Source organism: Salvelinus fontinalis, chromosome 19 (genome assembly GCF_029448725.1).
Source record: "Salvelinus fontinalis isolate EN_2023a chromosome 19, ASM2944872v1, whole genome shotgun sequence".
NCBI classification, from domain to species: Eukaryota; Metazoa; Chordata; class Actinopteri; order Salmoniformes; family Salmonidae; genus Salvelinus; species Salvelinus fontinalis.
The window spans coordinates 7,635,823-7,656,964 of record NC_074683.1 but is presented as its reverse complement, the minus strand read 5'-3'; the positions used below and the strand labels follow the sequence as shown (position 1 = coordinate 7,656,964).

General features: G+C 40.1%; 1 protein-coding gene across 5 annotated transcripts; it reads left to right on the top strand.

Annotated features, from left to right (window-relative positions):
• The first annotated feature begins 3,407 nt into the window (after positions 1–3,407).
• On the top strand, positions 3,408–20,925 carry LOC129816286 (glutamate decarboxylase 1-like). Of its 5 annotated transcripts, none has more exons than XM_055870574.1 (17): positions 3,415–3,768; positions 5,300–5,380; positions 7,169–7,231; positions 9,374–9,514; positions 10,259–10,501; positions 10,668–10,758; positions 13,294–13,406; positions 13,554–13,669; positions 13,969–14,048; positions 14,133–14,187; positions 14,674–14,790; positions 14,947–15,011; positions 15,104–15,182; positions 17,214–17,363; positions 17,534–17,641; positions 18,856–18,945; positions 19,051–20,925. In XM_055870574.1, the coding sequence occupies exons 1-17, from the start codon at positions 3,693–3,695 to the stop codon at positions 19,222–19,224; spliced, it is 1,842 nt and encodes a 613-aa protein (XP_055726549.1). In that variant the 5' UTR covers positions 3,415–3,692; the 3' UTR covers positions 19,225–20,925. The 5 variants fall into 5 exon arrangements, with proteins under 5 accessions (XP_055726550.1, XP_055726549.1, XP_055726554.1 ...); XM_055870577.1 differs by lacking the exon at positions 3,415–3,768 and adding an exon at positions 3,781–4,154; XM_055870578.1 differs by lacking the exon at positions 3,415–3,768 and adding an exon at positions 3,781–4,154 and having other exon boundaries at positions 5,208–5,380.
• Positions 20,926–21,142: the final 217 nt, after the last annotated feature.

The window sequence follows — 21,142 nt, the reverse complement described above, 5'->3', positions numbered from 1 at the left end:
CAGGTGAATCCAGGTTAAAGCTACTCAATATTAGGAGGGTGTTCTTAATGTTTTGTACACTCAGTGTATGACGGTGAATTAGACCAGTCCATTTACTTTACAAGAGTTCAGTGACCATGTCTTCAGTACCATGGACATGTGGTACTTTTTGTTCTAACACATGGGTGTCATGATAATGCCTTATTTAGTCCCCTAAGGATCTTCTTTCAATATTTACTCCATTATTCAATTGCTTTGAACTCAATAAAGAAATGAAGATGTCTTTTTCATTGTTTGATCATAATTCCTCAGATTTTAACTAGCTTTTTGGAGTCATTTACATTTTAAAATGAAAGGATTGTGTTTTTGCATATTTTAATTGGCTTTTACAAAAAAAGGGTGCAGGGTATTTAACCGTGCAAAATTATTAAATTGGATTTTAACATTCTAGTAGGATATTTTAAAAAAATTATGACAAAGAGAGTATTTTATGCTATTTTGAGAAAAGAGATCTCCTGAAAAAAAGTTGTGAATATGGAAAACTGGTCAGTACGTGACATTGTCTCATATTAATTAATTTCATGGTACATATATCAATAAAAGTATATATCCTTTTTATCATACTGACAAACTGGCAGTTGGGTGATCCTCTAGTTGGATTCAGTTGTTTTGTTCTTCACAAATACCTGCTCATTCAGAGTCCTATGAATAAAATATAACCTTGAGAATCACAAAACAACACATTTTGTGACAACGGTTTGAAAAGTTGTGTGAATGCTTGGACGTACCATTATGTCAACATCGGAGTATACGTCCAAGTTGTTTATGGCTCCTTCTCTTGTCAAAGGATGCACATTAGCAGGGAGAAGATATGAATGATTGCTGTGGCGATGATGATCCAGAATACTGTTGGGACACCAGTGACACACCCTCTGACAGCTGCTCCTTCAGAGGAAGAAGAACGGGAGGGTGGGAGGGATGGAGGGAAGGAGGGAGGGATCCTACTTCCACATTCCGAAATAGTGAAGAACTCAAGAGGGCAGAGGTGGCATGGTGCAAAGTGTTTCAACCCACTAGACCCACATATCCAACCGTCTCTGTGACTGCGCTAGAGGTGAAAAGTGCATCATATTAATTATAAACCAGGGGATAGATGGCCATGATGGTATGAGGTTCAAGTAGGGAAAACAATTCCATTCTGTTTATTGTGGCCCTTTCGGGTAAATGTGTCTTGCATCTCATCACAAACAGGCACAGCATCACATTAGCCTTGGCCAGAGCGGAGTTAACACATTCCTGCTAGATTTAGCTATGAGGTCTTGAGTGACCATACTGAGTCAGTGTGTCTCAACTCAACCGAAAAACAGCACACTTGACAGGGAAGTGTCCCTATCCCTTGCAAAGGGCACTGTTGTAAGAGTGCCCGCTAGGCCTTCCACCAACACTTCTAGTAGCTACCATTTGGTATTTTATCCAGGTAATGGTAGTCCTATTAACCCAGACCAGCATGATTCTGCTTTGCTTCAGATGAACGACGCATGGAAAAGGTGCAAGGTTGTGGTCTTTTGACTGTATGACTAAGATTGTCTCAAGTGATCCAAGACATGACATCCGACCTCTTGAATTCTTCAACTGCACTCTAACTGGAATGGAGCATAACATTTTTGTTGTCAACATTGAGCCTCCTCTCTGATTAGTCAAGCTTTTTGAAAGTAATGACATTATCAAGAACAGAACCTCATTTATGAACAGTACTCCCTGGGTGTATTTTTCAAGTCTCACATTCTCCTTAAATGGTTTACAATAGTGTTTCCCTCTGCATTCTGTGGGTAATCTCTCCGTGCTCGTGATGTAGTTTCAAAGTGTTTCACGGTTGATCTGGTTTGAATGGTAGGATGAAGCGCCATCTCCTGGAGACTGATGTTCCTCAACTCTATGCAACGCGATGAAGAGGACTTTCATCCTTCACTTTCCTATGGATGGCAATGACGATCTGACGTCTGATTTTTAACGGCTGCCACGTGGTAATTAAAAAAAACAACTATAAAAACAGATTAATCACAAACATCATAGCCTACATTGGGCTATTCAGGATCACATTGGCAGTATCCTGTGTTGCCTATTACAATCTGAATAAGAGACACTCAAAACCTGTCAATGAATTGAAAAAGCATGTCTTCACTGCTCTGAAACAGGTATATGTCATTTATTTGTGAATTCGTAGTGCTGCACGTAACCGTTTGACTGTTGACTGACAGCAGGCCTATGTCATTAACAGGTCTGGCAGCGTCCACTCAACTGGAACGCGCTGGAGCTGTCCAGGTGCTGAAAATGTCAAAGACAGTCAGCCTCCCTACCAAGGTCCGCTGAGGTCACGTGCGCTGAAGTAAGAGCTATGTTACTTGCTAGTTACACAGTCTCACTCAGATATGTTGAATGGTCAGACGTTAAATGCTTTTGTATTATTTATTTATTGATCTTAGATCTTAATAATGCTTAGAATGGAATGCTCATTGAGTATGCAATATATTAGCCTTTGCTAAATAAATATTATCTTCAATAAGCTTAATATTCAAATGGCTGGTAATTTAGGATGATGACCATGGGCCTATATTTTAATTGATTGAAAGAGTAAACCTGTAGTCTATAGCATAGTCCAGGGTTTCCCAAACTCGGTCTTCGGGGCTCCAAGGTGTGCACGTTTTGGTTTTTGCCCTACCACTTCACAACTGATTCATATTATCAACTAATGATCAATCTTTGATCATTTGAATCAGCTGTGTAGTTAGGGCAAAAATAATTCCCCCTTGCGGTCCCCAGGACCGGGTTTAGGAAACGCTGGCCTAGTTTATGAATAGCTTGTTCGCTTGAATCTTATTCTTTGGCACTGGGCCTATTCTTGTTCCATTGAACCCATGTAGCTTTGGTATGGTATGATGTAGCAAATCTGATTAATGTATCGGTTTATTATTAGCTTCGTGAAGTATTTACGGAATTGCACACTTCACTTGTGTGGAGTTCTGGGAGGAATCATGTATGATTCCTTACTGCCACCTTGTGGATTTCATTACAACCCTTACACACTGACTTTTAATTTCTCAATTGTGCTGCTAAAAGAGGAAAGATAAATATTGCGCCGTCATCTTGAAAATCCATTAATTGTCTGTAAATGTTATTATTAATAACATATTGTTTGTAGCCTATAGAGCAGGGGTATTCAACTCTTATCCTATGAGGTCCGGAGCCTGCTGGCTTTCTCTTCTACCTGATAATTATTTGCACACACCTGGTGTCCCAGGTCTAAATCAGGCCCTGACTAGAGAGGAACGATGAAAAAACGCAGTGGAACTGGCTTTTAAGTAGAGTTGAGTTTGAGGGTTATAGAGGAACAGATGAACCCTTGTATACTGAGATTTCAACAAAACATCCTAATCCTAACGTTTTAGTCATTTAGAAGACGCTCTTATCCAGAGAGACAATTAGGGTTAAATTCCTTGCTCAAGGGCATATCAACAGATTTTTCACTTAGTCGGCTCGGGTTTCGAACCAGCGACCTTTCAGTTACTGGCCCAACGTTCTTAACCGCTAGGCTCCCTGACCTGTTACAGAAGAAAATCAACAATAACCTAGAAGGAGATGGGTCTTTTGATTATGGTCACCTACTATTCGGATTTCTCAAGAACAAGGCAACGACAACCCCCCCTTCCTCCCTTATGGGCGTAATGTGTTGCTCTGCTCGTAGGATCAAACTTCCCAAGTCCATGTTCGTGACCAGGATTCCAAATCGAGGTATATAGCTTCAAAGCCAATCAAGCACTTCCCAAAAGTCACGTTATAGCTGAAAGCGACACGATTCAGTGTACATTTGCAGACAAAGCGGATCTGTTCGATGTTGGGTGGAAATATGCAGCACCAGAGGAGGTATTGGTGTGACTCATGCGTGCGTAGTAACGAATAAATAGGCAAAGCACGCTCTAAATATCAGCAAATCAAACGTACCTCACCAAAAAGGTCACCGTGGATGGGATTTTGTAGACAATAGATATTCAAAACCCTGTGTTTCTTAGTGTCAAAAGCGCACCAGACGTTGCGTTGCCAAAGGACTTTATTTGATCTTCCTCGCATAGTTTTTATTTTGGACTCTACTTGGGTCACCTGTACCCATCCTCGGCACGGTAAGATGCTTTTTAACCGGGGATTATTATTTTACAACTGCAGGCGAAATCTTATTTGATAATTGAAGCTTTATGATAAATTGACGTTCGAGATGCTCTAACAGGTGTTTTCAATTCTTTCACATGGTTTTGTAAAGTACGTACAGAGAACAATACATGCTTTTCATGTTAATGTCTGTTTGCTGATTCTAAAGTTATTCATGGTTTGAATTAAATCTGTTGTCTGTATTCAACTACATTAAACTACAATCGAGCTATAACGCACGGTTTATTATTGTATGGGCATGGATTTTTCTTGAATTGACTTTGACCTGGATTAGGGTCATCATTATTTACAAATCATCTTCTTAATTTAGGAGTCACTATCCTGTTTGTCAATCAATTCTGTTGACATAGACTATTTTTGGTCATTGTTTATCAAATGAATACTTCATTTATCGGAGGTTTGACGGTTCACCTAACTTGCCTATATGATAAATCACCAGATGAGCTGTTATGGCATTTAGTTGATCATGAATTATCGAGGCTAATTCCATTTTGAATTATTTTTAGGCTTAAACTTTTCATCAAGTCCTATTCATCAAAGGCAGATAAATATCAACCTCTCTGAAATCAAAGACACTTGCTGTGAGACCTAATTATCCACATTGACAGTAGACCAGGTTCTGAAATGAAATCGATTGGTGAGGATTCATTAGCATCTTTGTCGATGGCTATGGTTGATTTGATAAAGCGTAATGAAATGCATTGTGTTTATAGCCAACAAGTTATTTTGCCATAGGTTTTGACTTTCAAATCTGTATTGATTCAGGAAAAAAACTATGTGCAGCCTCAACCAACCTGTTAATTGATGTTTGAGAATAATTCTACCCTGGCTGCCAGACGACACGTGTTCTGACCCTTGCTTATTCACAGTTGTGGATTTCTGTCAGCGTTTGTATGACGGATCGATCTTAAAATATCCTATTGATACATTTCAAATATTTAGGCATGTCATTATCTATAGCCTATATTGTATGTCTCCGACATCTATTCTTTCTCATCTCCTTACAGTTCATGTGACTTTTCATCTTGGATAAAATAGGAGCGGTTTCACAGAAATTGACAGTGCGCTTTGGAGTGAGGACTTTTGTACTGTATTTTAGGAGTGATGGCGGCGTCTGCACCTTCCTCCTCTGGCGGGGAACCGGATCCCAACTCGACAAATTTACGACCACCAGGCACAAGTAGGTCCATCACAAATAAAACGCTATTTCAATTGTGCTATTTACTTTGTGAGCAATGGCATTAATCATTTCCATGGAGGAAAATAACTGTACACTACCATTCTAAATGCCCCCCAACAAATCCCCGCAGCATTGCATGCGCAGCGGACCTCCCGGCTTCATGCTTGATAGACGAATCTTGCTGTCAAAACTAAAAAAACGAATCTTGCTGTCAAAACTTAAAACGCGAACTGTCGGTATTGATAAAGACGAAAATCCCCAAAGAATTTAGCTTTATCTTTCAAAATAATATTACAGCCTACTTTAATTATTATTATTATTATGTTATTTGCCTATTACTATTGTTATTTATTAGGCTTTTATTAGATTACTCTTGCATTTCAGAAAGAAGTAGGTTCTATTTTTTTCTGTGGATTTCTTCCGCCCTGTTTGAAAAGTGAGAGTGAGTGATGTTTAGGGGGAAATTATGCGCAAAGTAGGGTTAATTGTAGCCACACTAAAGCCCCGTTTATACCTGGTTCTAACTTGCTTCCTTTGCCTTGATCTTTTCCCATTCTGATTGTTGTGCCCACGTTTTTAGACAGGTGTAGACAATGAAAAGACACATTGGGATCTGATCGTGATCAGATAATCCTGCCCACCTCCGGTGGTAGTCATGCACGCATTGTCTGAATATCTTACACGTGTAGACAGATCTGGCCATAGAAACCATTTAAATCCTTATTTTGCATAATTTGCATAAAGGAAGGGACCAGGAAATCTCGTTACAATGTAGACACAGTGGGCAGATAACGGACACATTTTAATACCATGTGTAGACACATTTCTGGAAATGTGGGCACAATCAGAATGTATACAAGATCAGGACAAAGGACTCATGTTAGCACCAGGTATAAACTGGGCTTAAATTGGCCCTAATAGCTGTGTTCAAGCGCCTTATTGTAACCTCCATCAGCTGGGGGGGGGGGGGGGCGGGGGGCAGGCAACATCTCTACCTCAATACTCTTCATTATCCAAGCGCTATTGATGAAAAACACATAATATATAGCCGACATCCCCTAAATTAGTCATCAAGCACATTCCAATTTTGTTGCAAAGTTTGCCTTCCTTAGGCCTACACACAATCATAAAGCTCTGATTTGATATTGACCACACCCCAGTGTAAATGATGTATTTGCAAAGGTAAACGATTAAGCTACGCAATTTAAAATGAAGTCAGATCAGATGTATTCAAATAGAAAAACTGCCCCTCCGTTTTTCTCAGGGGATTTAGTCAATGCTGGATTTGCTTGCCAAACTGTGCTTGCTTTGTCGCTTGTTGGTTTTTCAAAACCATTAGACTGGTATCAGGGCAGTATTACATGCAGACATGTGGAACTTGCTTTTTGTCTGTGTCTCAATTGACATCGATGCATGATTTACGCGAAACCCCGAATCACGTACGTGGATCTCAAGCCTATTCCGCTCATAATTGGCCCAGTTAGGCTATTTGTCAATATACACGTCATATTTCAGATCTTTCAGATCTTTCTGTTGCCTTTGTATTTTCTTTCATGAGTGAAACCTTGACGTAGATTCTGGTCCAGAATTCTGTGAATCTGTGTGGAGCTGTCTGCCCCTTGTCCCTTTCACTGGCCTCTAACAAAATTCTTCAATTCCTAGACCTAGACTGCTGTTTCATCAACATTTCCCCATCCATCGCTTTGAGTTTGTAATTATTTTAGCAGAAATAATGCCCTTGAGGCCTAATGTAAGGGCCCACTCAATAGTTTTCCAAAACTATTTTAGGCTATGACGCTTGGTGTGGAGTTGCTCATGGATGTACTAGAAAATTGGGAATGAAGATATGTGGTAAGTTTGCTATTTTCATGTCATGTATTTAATGTTCATGTTTAGGCTATATTGTTCCAAAGTTTTTCTCGATAAAAAAACATCATAGTTTGCCTATGTTGCATATTTTAAGTGTTGTTCAACGCTGAGCAAGCAGACCGTTCTCATATCTGAGGAATATAGGCTATGTTGGTCTGAAACACAAAGACTGCAGACTGGGTGGCTGTGGTTACGGGCTTCTACCCCTTTCCGTTTTCTCTTGCTGCATGAGTGGGTTTTCATGATGAAAGGATGATTATGTCCATAATGATTATTACCACGGAATCTGTGGTAGTGACAAACCTATTTTTTAATGAATATGAAAAGCAGTTTGAAAAACTGGAGAGACCACAGGCCTAGATATTGGTCCAGAAATAAATATAAATGTCTACATTGGCGTCTAAAAATGGAAGATGAGCTTAGTCTTGCATATCTTTTCAATGTGAGTGTCTGTTTTCTTACCCAGCTATTACATTTTTGAATTCGTAGGTCCTAAAAAAATCCTACTCTTGCGCCCCCCCATGGCGTACTTGAGAAATACAGTCCTCCCTTTGCCGATGTGTAATGACCTTGGAATACACAATTAGCCAACTAACTAACTGTAGGTTATTCAACCCCCTTCAATTTTGGGGGTAAATTTAGAATAATCATGAACATATACAGTGGAGTTTACTACATTAATTGTAGTAGGCCTAATCAACTAGTATGGTAGGCTACTTACTGTCTTTATTTTTGCTTGACCATACCTTTGTCTTTGTCTTAATATATCTCGGTAGCCTATAGTTTTATAAAAGGTATAGCCTATTTGGAGGAATGGTTGGTATCGGTCCTTATCATGAGAGCTCATCTGAAGAGAAAATATGAACGAGACGCGCCTGAAATCGTAATTCGTCAAGGTTCTGTTTAACAGAGATAGCGCTGTCAGTCTGTCTTCTGCTCCACAATACGAACCGATTAAGTGGAAGCAAAATGCCTTAGCCCTATCTGATATGGCCAAGCGTTGGGTCAGTTGTTGTTCCATCAGGGCCAATCAATGCCCAAGAGTATGGGCCTAATGCAAATACATATCAAGTTTAATGTTTTAATGCGATGTTGATGCAATTGTTACGTTTTGGTTTTATCTGATTCACTCCGGTTATAGGCCTATTGGCACTTTTCATCTCTGTTTTTTAAGTGCAATGATATTGGTCTAAAAACATCATAAACTTTCCATTTTGCTTGACCAAGTGAAATGTTGGTTTTATGTTGTTTATATATGACTTCACGTGAGACAGAAGCAAGCCTGTTCAGACTATAGTCTATCATCTCCTTTTTTGAAAGTGAAATAATAAAACAAATATATATATATTATTACATGATATAAACGAAATAAAATGATTTAAAATGAAATAAAACCAACTTTGATCTTTTGATATACTTTTATGTACTTTTATTTATTACTCCAAAGGGTGTGGGCTATGGCATATAATTGGGTTTCACATCATATAGGGCTAGATATATTATCTGAAATATTGCGTTATTTATAGTAAAATAAGATCACATTGCAGGATTTTTTATGATGAATAATCTCAGCAGGAGATTTGGAAAATGTGTTATTTTTTAGAAGGGCCAATCTAGAACTCAGATTAGGTTTGGGAGAAATTGGTAGGGCTAAATAAGATTTGAGTTAATGTGGTGTTCTCCACGGGCCTATGAGCAGATAAGCTATAAAATGTCCCATATATCATCACAGCCCAGTCCAACTATTAGATCTGCCTTCGGGCTTTAATGACATCGGTTCATTGTGTGCTCTTCCCTGCTTACTGAAGTGGAATCTCTCGGAGGGACTTAATACGAATGTACATACACTAAATGACTGATATTTGTTTTTGCTTGGCTGGATTTTCCTGCTGATGTCACGGGGCTCAAGCTCCCACTGACTGTTCCTCCCATAAATAGGCTTCCATGGACAGGATGGGAATTAGGCTACCTCAAAACTAGCCTACATCACAGCATTGTCAGTTCAACCAGTGAGAGTAGTTTAGGCATGTGTTTTGTGTAAAAAGGGTGTCATCAAAATGTTTGGGATTGGGAGTGATGATAGTAATCCCTCATTTGAATCATCTGCCCCTTGCAACAATTTAGGATTTTTGCAGAAGAACAATAACCTCGAGGAGAAGATTAGTTCCTTCAAGGAAAGATCGTCAAAGGACCTGCTTGATAACAGCGACAGGGATTCCCGTTTCAGACGCACGGAGACGGACTTTTCCAATCTTTTTGCTAGAGGTAATTGGCCGATTTATTTCCATTATGGGAAATATAGGCCTATCAATCAAAATTGTGTAGGGATCTTGTTAATGTTGGTTTGTGCAGTTGTTTTACAATAAATGGAAAGTGAGTCAACTTGAAAACGTTAATTATCTTCCTGATGCGAAGATAAGCCTGATTTCATCTGATTTGAAAATACTGATTTACCAAATCTTTATCATCTGTCTAAATCTTAGTTATTTCTTTCGGTTTATTGATATTTCGCGATATTAAGGACAATACACATATCACAGTTCAGGGGAAGTGTTTAAAACACATATTGAGAAAAATAATACAAAAAACTGAAATCATTAGGCTGTTGGTCATTGAAATTGAATTGATTGCTATGTCTATTTAAAATTAATATTCACCATTTGTTTGACCATAATAACCTTCTAGATCAATTTGTAAGTGGCTGAAAAAATAGCCTAGGTTACTCAGGGACACTCACTGGAGAAATAGCAAAAATAGTAATTCATTTGTCGCTAAAAAATGACTTTCTAATTGATTCAATTTATACCAGCTTTAGAGAAGAAACTAAAATACATAGTTTTCTAGGAGTTGGGAAGTAGAATGAAGTCATGACAAATTCTACAGAAGATTGTGAAAATGACCTCTTAAAACACACTTAAGTGATGACGGATGCCAACAAAAGGGATTGATTTATTTTTCCGAAAACGAGAAAAACCGAAAATATCAACATGCTTCAATTTCTCACGCTAGATTTATTACCAGCCAAAAACGGAGAGGAGCCAACCATGCAGTTCTTGTTGGAGGTGGTGGATATTCTCACAAACTACGTCCGGAAGACCTTCGACAGATCCACCAAGGTCCTGGACTTCCACCACCCCCACCAGCTACTGGAGGGCATGGAGGGCTTCAACCTGGAGCTATCCGACCAGCCTGAGTCTCTGGAGCAGATCCTGGTGGACTGCAGGGATACCCTGAAATATGGAGTGAGAACAGGTGAGGACAGAGAAGACAGAGGCATGAAGCAGAGCTAACCCTCAGCATAATCAATATCTCCCATTTGTCTACAATGTGGTTCAGTGATAACAGATAATCCCATAGTTAAATGATGAAACTTTCATGAGAAATGTATTAACGACAAATGGTGTTGTCTTCCTTCTAGGTCACCCCAGGTTTTTCAATCAGTTATCCACTGGTTTAGACATCATTGGGTTAGCAGGAGAATGGCTCACCTCCACTGCAAACACTAACATGTGAGTGGTTTTTATGTCCCCACAGTTATTACACACTTATCATACATTTAAATATGTTTATTATCAAAAGTCACAGGATCCTCAAATATTGTAAATATATGTCAGTATATTTACAAGTAGTATGTCAGTATGTCAGTTATTAAAGTCCTCTTGATTTTGTGCAAAACGTCATGTGAACAATGTGCCTAAACCAATTGATCTTTGTTAGAGTGACATAACACAGCTCTCGGTTTAGGCTGGGATTGTGATAAGGGGTTGATAGATCTAATTTAGCAGTGAGTGGATTTCCTTTGGGTGAATGTAATTCTGGCACTCAAGAAAAATGACATTTCCTACCATTTTTCAAATGGCCTTGGAAGATTCTGGTCGAAGATGAAGATCAGTAGAAGTGACATAATTGGGGCCCTTGATGAGCTTCTAAATGAAGGATCCTGAGGGTGCTCTCCGAGCCGCCACTTAAGCGAGTCAAATGTGACATGGCAAGCATGAAGAGGGGAGATGGGAAGTAGTAATTTGTTGTTTGCTGCATTATTGTTGTTGACAAACAATGTGGCTGTAGTCATATAATACAGCCCTGCAGGAACATGTAATTGCATATTGATTAGCAACTGAATGTTACATGGAGCGGTTGTTTTATGCAACACTCTTTGGATCAGAGATAATGGTAGCACAACAGAATGAGATTCTCCCTTGAGATCTGCTGCAGAAATGTGAACAACAGACATAGTGATATTGCTTTTTCAGTGGGAAAGGCAATCTGGAAGAGACAGCATTATGATACACCAGGTGTCCAGGGACTTGTCCAAGATAAAAGTTGATGCTTCACTGACCATTGGCTATTGTTGACTGGTACAAAGAGATTATCAGCTGAGGCTGCAGAGCCATTTAAGGCCCTGGCCAGAGTGTATCACCTGCTGTAACATGTTGATCTTGTCTATGATGTCAGCCTAAAACCCGTCAGGGCATTGTAAAACCATCATAACAAAACAACAACAAAAAACACTCCACGGAAAATGCTGCAGCCTAAGCACTGATGAAACATAGCATTTCTGCCTGGTAAGAGCCAGAGTCTTCTGTGTGGTCATGGTGTTGTCATTCCTATTTAAAAACAACACATAAATACAAGCTGACCACCAAGGCTGAGGCTCTTCATGTCAAGGATTCATTCGTTTTGCCTGGCCCCTGGCTTAATAAAAGGTTTCAACCCTCTCCTGATTTAGCTTTCTATTTATTGTAATCTCCAAAGGATTTCCCCCACTGTTTTGAAGAATCTTTAGTTTGTCAAGCTCATTGATGTGATGCTGAAGAATGTTCTGGGGAGAGTGTTAGCCCGCGTGCTGCATGGCAACACTACTGTAGACAAATTGAATCAGAGGGCTCTGACTGCATACATATTTGTTATTTGCATGAGCTAATTACTGCATCATCATTAATTACACTTATTGATTGACACTAATTGGTTGACAATCATGTCACAGGGCTATCATCAGGATTAGTCTACACGAGTGAGCGAGCGAAAAATTAATTTGGGACATAACTCATAACTTTTTTTCTTTTTTTTAACGTTGTTACTGGATGTGCCAGCAAGAGAAGTAAAACATATGTGCTGTGTGTATGGCACAGTGCGAATCACTGTATTGTCCCTCTGATGCATTGACTTTCATTGCATGAATAGACAGGCAGTGCAATTAGGAGAGCATTGGTCAGTACATAGTGAAGATAGATGAGCTACTGTGGTCGGGCATCCATTTAGTTCTACATTGATATCGCACTACCCCGGAGGGAATTCTGTAACATGTTCTAATTATGTGGAAACAACCCTTTATTTTGCAATCGTGATTGCGTTGTATTAACATGACTGTAATCCTATCCTTCCTATTGTAAAGGTGAAACGACCATTCTTCCATCATGACTCTCAGAGAGATGGGCCTCGAGTGTAATATACTGTAATGTATTAAAAACACTTTCAAAACAATCTCAGTGGAAGCTGGCCTCCAGACAACCCTCAGACACGAAGACAGCGGCTTTCTCATTGTGCTACATCCCATTTCTAGCCTCTTCTTCTTGCTAACTCAGAGGCAAGAGCTCCCTCTTAGTGGCATATTCTTAATGGACTTCCGCCGATGTGACATGCATGTTCTTTCTCATTCCACTGCAACAAATGGTATCCCTAACACAATGTGACAGAGCTATCATTGAACCGTGGCTGCGTTAAAAGTAGTATGCGCGTTCCGTGCTTTCTCTGGCTTCAAAGTGCCACTGCTCAATATACACTATGATAAACATATGTAATGATAATTCAAGAACACAACAACCTAAAAACCAATTATATAAAAAATGAGCTACAATTATTGGCTGTTATTACTATGGTGATTCATTATCTTGGGATTTTTTCCACCTGCCTTCATTGATTCTGCTTATGTCAATATAGACAATGTAAATATGAGAAACAAATGGCAATAGGAGAGTTCTAGACCAATGATAGAATGGGTTTCTATTGATAGGGGGTAACTGGAGACAGGTGCTCTGTTTCAGGTTCACCTATGAGATCGCTCCAGTCTTTGTGCTCATGGAACAGCTGACGCTGAAGAAGATGAGGGAGATCATTGGCTGGCCTGATGGAGAGGGCGATGGGATATTCTCACCAGGTGAAGCCGATGTTGATCAACAGTTGTCAATTCATCCATGCCTTGAGAATCTGAGATGGGAATAAACCCACTGTTACAGATGAATATTCCAAAACTTCCGATAATAGAATGCAGTTTAGTGAAGGATTGTGTGCAACGTCTGTGCAGGTGGAGCGATATCCAACATGTACAGTGTGATGACCGCCCGCTACAAGTTCTTCCCTGAAGTCAAGACCAAAGGCATGACTGCTGCCCCCAGACTGGTGCTCTTCACCTCAGAGCATGTAAGCCTCCTACAGTCTCCTCATAACATCTGATTATAACATGCATTTTCACATCACAATATAGCTCCAGTCTCAGAAACAGTATTATGTGACCAAAACAAAGTCTTAGTGTTTCTTATTGTGTCACTCCTCGATTGACCCTGTCTATTCTGTGTGAAGAGTTCATGGCATGCCTGATTCAAAGCTACAAAATGGCCCTCGTTGAAACAGATTAAAACAATTGGACGGTACAGCTGACTGTATCTCTGCCCTCAGCTGATAGGCTAGTAGTCTAATGCCATGGTCATGTGTTTTGACAGAGTCACTACTCTATAAAGAAAGCCAGTGCTGCTCTGGGCTTTGGAACAGAAAACCTGATCCTGTTGAGCACAGATGAGAGGTTTGTGGATGCATGTCCAATACACTGCACTGTATGAAACAACCCAATGAAAACCTGCCTTTGACTGTCTGTTTGCTTCTCTAGAGGGAGAGTCATTCCTGCTGATTTGGAAGCCAAGGTCATCGATGCCAAGGCGCGGGTGAGTTTCAAACTGTCAGACAATCAACTTCAAATTGTGGATTCGTTCTCCCTGAAGACATTAATTCACTTCTGTTTGTTTCTGCACTGAAACGGAATTCTTATGAGAACAGCTGCCTAATATGAATCCATTCTTTAACGGAATAGTCAGGTCGTTATTTGTTTACAAAACTAAAACATGTCTACTTTCATTTTAGGGTTAGTGCTTATGCCTCCTCAAATATTATCTTACCCACTGCTACTAGTTCCAAAGTACAGTCTCCTGAAGCTAATTCCGCTAGAGGAGGGAGGTGATAGCAGGCTCTCCGAATGGGTGTGCAGTTCTGCTGTGACAAAGGCTTGCCAAGAGAAATAGTCAAATGTCTGTGAATTCTGCTCTAACCAATATAGGTTCAGTCAAATATGACAGAAACTGAAGAATGCAAGCATTTCAATTCACTGCAATAATGTAAGAACCCATATTCATTCTGATGGGTTATGCTTGCAGGGTTGTGTCCCAATGTTCGTGAATGCTACAGCTGGTTCCACAGTGTATGGAGCGTTCGACCCCATCCATGAGATTGCCGACATTTGCGAGAAATACAACATGTGGCTACATGTTGATGTAAGTGCATCTTCCTACTATGAGTACAGGAAGGTTATTGTGATATTGATAATTTCAGGGTTGATTGCAATACATTTTCAGGTTTAGTTTAAACATATCAGCCATTTTTTTTAGGTCTAATCCTTATCCTCAAAACAAACCGTTGTTTTTGTTCAGGGTGCATGGGGAGGAGGCCTACTGATGTCCAGGAAGCACAGGCACAAGCTGCGTGGCGTGGAGAGGTAGGCTACAGCCCTGACAACCTACAATGGTCTCACACACACACACATTGGCGACTGTGGCCTGTCTTACAGCCTGTGTTCCATGTTTACAGGGCCAACTCAGTCACCTGGAACCCTCACAAGATGATGGGTGTGCCACTGCAGTGCTCTGCCATTCTGGTCAGAGAGAGGGTACGAGCAATTACTGACTGATGAGTTTTCACTTATGGTGTATGATTAGCAACGGTCATCGAAATTGTAGTCAATGCAACAATTGGACAATGGATAAAGATACTTCAAACTTTTTGAATTTCTATAATCTATCAGATATTGACTGAATTATAGCACATAAAACATTTTAATAGCACAGACAAATAATGGATGGAGTTCAGGGATTTTGGTGGGAATTCAAGCTATTCAATTTATTGTGAAATTATATTTTTTTCTTCTTAGAACGCACGCATACATACATTTTCTTATTGCATCAGTTATTTTTTATTTTGTTTTCAAATAAAGAAAATGTTATGTGCCTCATTTGCATAAATACAGCAGGTGTTTTTGCATATATGAACACATTAACATAAAGGGGTGGACAGGGCTGAAACCACCAAACACCTGCTCTGTCTACCCTATACCGCCACTCACCTACACTGTCTAGACTGCCTCATTTAATTACTGTTGTTGTCACGTTCTCTTGCACAATTCCCTGTTTTAATAGCAAGATACCCTCTGATAAAACATCTACAGGCTTGGCTCTAGATTACACCTATCTATACATACTTCACATTGTTTGCGAGATCAGACATAATATCACTATAATCCGAGTGCTCATTTTTGGAAGTTGTGTTCATTTCAGCGCATCTCATTTCTATTAAACTGTATTAAATTATTACTTTTCTCAAATCCACAAAAAATGAACACTCATCAAAATAAAGTTAGCTTTCTTCTCTTTCTAGTGATGTAAGTGTCGAGATGATGGGTTCAATCCCAGACGAAGCTTCAGCGTTCTTATAGATTCAAAGGAAAGCCAATGTACGGTGCCTTCTGAAAGTATTCAGACCCCTTGACTTTTTCCACATTTTGTTAGGTTAAAATAAAGACATATTCTAAAATTGATTCAATCGTTTTTTCCCCTCGTCAATCTACACATAATACCCCATAATGACCAAGCAAAAACAGGTTTGTAGACATTTTTGCTAATTTATGAAAATACAAAAGTAGAAATATCACATTACTCAGTACTTTGTTGAAGCACCTTTGGCAGCAATTAAATCCTAGAGTCTTTTTGGGTATGATGCTACAAGCTTGGCACATCTGTAGTTGGGGAGTTTCTCCCATTCTTCTCTGCAGATTCTCTCAAGCTCTGTCAGGTTGGATGGGGAGCGTTGCTGCACAGCTATTTTCAGGTCTCTCCAGAGATGTTCGTCGGGTTCAAGTCCAGGCTCTGGCAGGGCCACTCAAGGATATTTAGAGACTTGTCCTTAAGCGACTCCTGCGTTGTCTTGGCTGTGTGCTTAGTGTCATTGTCCTGTTGGAAGGTGAACCTTCACCCTAGTCTGAGGTCCTGAGCGCTCTGGAGCAGGTTTTCATCAAGGATCTCTCTGTACTTTGCTCCGTTCAGCTTTTTGGAAACAGGATGCACCTGAGCTCAACTTCGAGTCCCATAGCAAAGGGTCTGAATACTTATGTAAATATTGTACAAACACTTCTAAAAACCTGTTTTCGCTTTGTCATTACGGGATATTGTGTGTAGATTGCAGAGGATTTTTTTTATTTAATCCATTTTAGAATAAGGCTGTAAAGTAACAAAATATGGAAAAAGTCAAGGGGTCTGAATACTTTCTGAAGGCACTGTATTCCACTGAGCCCATTTCAGCCAGTGTTTGACAGGTCATTACAAAAATTTTAGCGGCCGTAACGTTAACGGGAAAAAACGATAGGCTATGAAAGAGTCGCAGGAGTAAAAAAAAAACAAGCAATCTAGCCAGATTTAAGTGTCAAGTGGATTTTTCAACCCTCAAACACAGGAAATAGATGTCTGAAAAAGACAGATCCTTAGGTGGGCGGGGCATGCGCCCTATTAGTGTATGCCGTGAAATACTCAAGTTATGTCACAAGTCAGAGATCTGGCATACTATACATATGAAAACAGCCCAGTTTGAAGGCACCATTGAACTCTAAGTATCTGCCTCTCGCCTTTAACCACACCATTGATCTTTACAGGGAGTTTTATCAGGCTGCAACTCAATGTGTGCTGGCTACCTCTTCCAACCTGACAAACAGTACGATGTATCGTACGACACAGGGGATAAGGCCATCCAGTGTGGACGACACGTAGATATCTTCAAATTCTGGCTCATGTGGAAAGCAAAGGTATGTGCACATATCTCCCCAAGCTTTTGTTCTAATACTAAATCTGTCTATATTATGTTAAGCATGTGATAGGGATTGATCTTGGATGCTGATCTTGTACCAGGTAACAAAAAAAAAAAGACAAATGTTTGATATTCATTCTCTGTCTATGTATATTTCCGCTCCAACAGGGAACAATAGGGTTTGAACACCACATCGACAAGTGCTTGGACCTCTCGCATTATCTCTATACTAAAATCAGGGACCGTGAGGGCTATCAGATGGTGTTCGAGGGAGAGGTGAGATTGATCACACTGCGTTTTCTACTCTGTTTCCAAAGATAGTAATATCTTCCAATGGATTACCCTAAGCACCAGAGATATCGGGAATATCTGATATCCGATGAGTCAGAAGTCATTAACTGAGGTGCCCAAAAGGGCTCTGAGCAACACAATGTAGTGAGGCAGGCCTGCCTGAGGTGGCGCTATGCTTTAGAATCCTCAGTTGAACTCCTTGTGGATTTATGAATTTACAGATGTGGGATCTTAAATTTGACCGGCTTTGTCGCGGGAGTAAAATAATCATGCAGCAGGTTATTCTCAGAAAAGTGATAATTTCTTACAGGAAATGAGTTTTGATAGGCTACAGTAGGCTATAGTTAAGGTGTAGCCTATGGCTCCATTTTGGATACACTTGTATGTCGTTATGGAGACCAATATTGATGTTGTGTAATTTTATTATAGTTTCTTGGCTACTTCTTACCCCTTTCCCTCCACAATTTCATGATATCCAATTGGTAGTTAGAGTCTTGTCCCATCGCTGCAACTCCCGTTCAGACTCGAGAGAGGCGAAGGTCGAGAGCCATGCATCTTCCGAAACACGACCCTGCCAAGCCGCACTGCTTCTTGACACAATGCTCGCTTAACCTGGAAGGCAGCCGCACCAATGTGTCGGAAGAAACACCATACAACTGGCGACCGAAGTCAGCGTGCATGCACCCGGCCCGCCACAAGGAGTCGCTAGACCGCAATGGGACATGGACATCTCGGCCGGCCAAACCCTCCCCTAACCCGGATGACGCTGGGCCAATTGTGCGCTGCCTCATGGGTCTCCCAGTCGTGGCTGGCTGCGAAACAGCCTGGGATCAAACCTGGGTCTATAGTGACGCCTCAAACACTGTGATGCAGTGCCTTAGACCGCTGTGCCACTCGGGAGGCCCCCGATCTTGTGTTATTAAGATATATAAAATGGCTGTTGTTGATGTCGGAGTAGTAGGACATTTATTCTGTCTGGTACTTTAAAGAGAACTGTGGGTTTTCAGTGAATTTATGTAAGTTACGAGGCTAATTTGAATATCAGCGACAACAGACTAATCAAATTAAGAAACAACATCTGTACCTTACATAGCCTCAGGTCTTTATTTGGCCTCTTACTGAGGTTGGTACTTCTTCTTCAGACCATCCATTGAGTTAAGACACTGACAAACAATGTGGTCTCCGTTTTCTTTCCACAGCCCCAGCACACGAATGTCTGCTTCTGGTACCTTCCGCCAGGCATTCGTGACATGCCCGATGGTCAAGAGAGGCGGGACAGGTTGCATAAGGTAAGGACTCGTCAGCTTTGGTCTATAAAGACTATATTTTGTATTCACATGAGACAGCACTGACCTACTGTATATTTCTCTGATTTGTTCTTGTCTCTAAACCAGGTGGCGCCCAAGATCAAGGCGTTGATGATGGAGTCCGGAACTACCATGGTGGGCTACCAGCCTCAGGGAGACAAGGTCAACTTCTTCCGCATGGTCATCTCCAATCCTGCCGCCACCAGGTCAGATATCGACTTCTTGACCGATGAGATTGAGAGACTGGGGCATGACTTGTAAGGGCCACGCTCAGTAGGAGGATGTTGCCCTTTGACCTTTCCGTCTCAGCTTTGTCATGTCCAGCTCAAAAAAGACCCTGAACTACAGCAAGCTTCATATTCCTGTTGTCTCTTGACCAATCATGTAGGACTTTGAAACTTCAGCTGCTTGTAGGACTTTTTTTAGGTAAGCTGTGATCCGTCTCATGTGTTTCCTGTCTGTTCTGTCTTTTAGCAGTGACTATGCCATTGTTAGATTTAACTATAACTATTGTACAGTATAGCCTACATAAGAGAATACATATTCACATCCTGAGTGACCTTGAGAGATCTTTTTCAGTAGGAGACAGAGCGCAATGCAAAGGACCTCATGGCATGGATGTATACAGTAATGTAATATACTGTATATATATACAGTATACCTAGATATATACAGTATATAATAATGTACTGACTATTGGTGCTGTGTGTTGTCCATGTAATTATTAGGCCAGATGCACCATATGAAACATTACATTATATCCTGGCTGCTCTTCCCCTTTCATATTAAGTAGAGGGAATATAACATAGTCATTGTAACAGGTACTGTATTCTGTTGCTGCATTTTTAGAGATAATGAATTTTGTGAAGATTGTGTATAGTATTGTTACATTGCTTTTGTGGCAAATACATATGTCCTAGTTTTTCAGTAACACATGTTCCAATGATTATAAAAACACTAAATATACATATTTAATAGACAAATCACTTTATTTATATCAAGAAAGTATATGTGTGAAATAGTTATCTATTCCATTTGTAATGTGTCCTTACTTATATTTTGAAACAGTACTGTATATTACCCGAATGTTTTGAATAATGATATTAAAGGTATTTTAGTGTATTTGTGAACCAAAGAAGGGTATACTTACAAATATATATATATAAATACAGCCCTTAATATAACTAATAGATGGATTAAGATATTTCTATAGTAATATGTAACTCAGTCACCACCCTTAACCTTAGTGCATTCTATGTTGGCATTCTATGTTGTGTAAATGTAATATGTCTTTGTGAATCACACTGACTGAATGTTATAACGTCACACGACTAGCTGTGGGAGGGAAGCTGAGCTCCGTCAGCAGATTTGCAGGTGCTTTGTTTAGTGAGAAGCACAATGCTAAACTATCTGGGGAAATATTTGACCCTAGGGACAAAGGATTGTTTCTATTTTAACAGTTGCACACTGTAGAGCGTATACTCTGTTTTGAAATATTTCACTTCACGAAGGGGGCCATTTAATGAAATATATCTTACCTTTCAAATCTATAAACTGTCATGGATTTATTATTTTTTTTTTTTACATGATCCACATGTGCACAGTTTTATCCTGTGAGAATCGACGTGTTGTAAAAGACCAATTGTTTGTCATTGAGATGTTGATTTAAACAAAACAAATGCGCAGTTATGATGATGATTCTGTTGTTTCCGTGATAAGATACGTTGAATATGTTCCTCAGTGTGATGGATGTCCCCTGTCGAGGTAGACACTTTCACCTCATAACATGTGCAGCGCATTGCTGTCCTATTTACAGCAGAAACAAAAATCTCAGCTTTAAAAATAAAAATGTGGGGGCATGTTTTTGCCTGTTCTTTGTTAATGAGGTCCAATGATCATCTGCTACGCATCCGCACTGTTGAAATAAATCTGTGGCTGTGAGTCTGCTCCTCTTGAGTGAAATGGCTTGCTGTTTTTCATACCCTACTGTGGTCTCCGATAGTTCCCTCTGAGGTCCTGTTTTTTGGTGGCTGAAATAAGAAAAGCCTTTAGGTGACAGACCTGCCTTTATGGACTCAGGTCAGCCATGGGGAACAGCAATGATGTGAGAGCAACTTGGAGCTGATTGACCTCAGAAGACACTCGGCCTTCGCTACCCACCATCCATCCGTCATCAGAG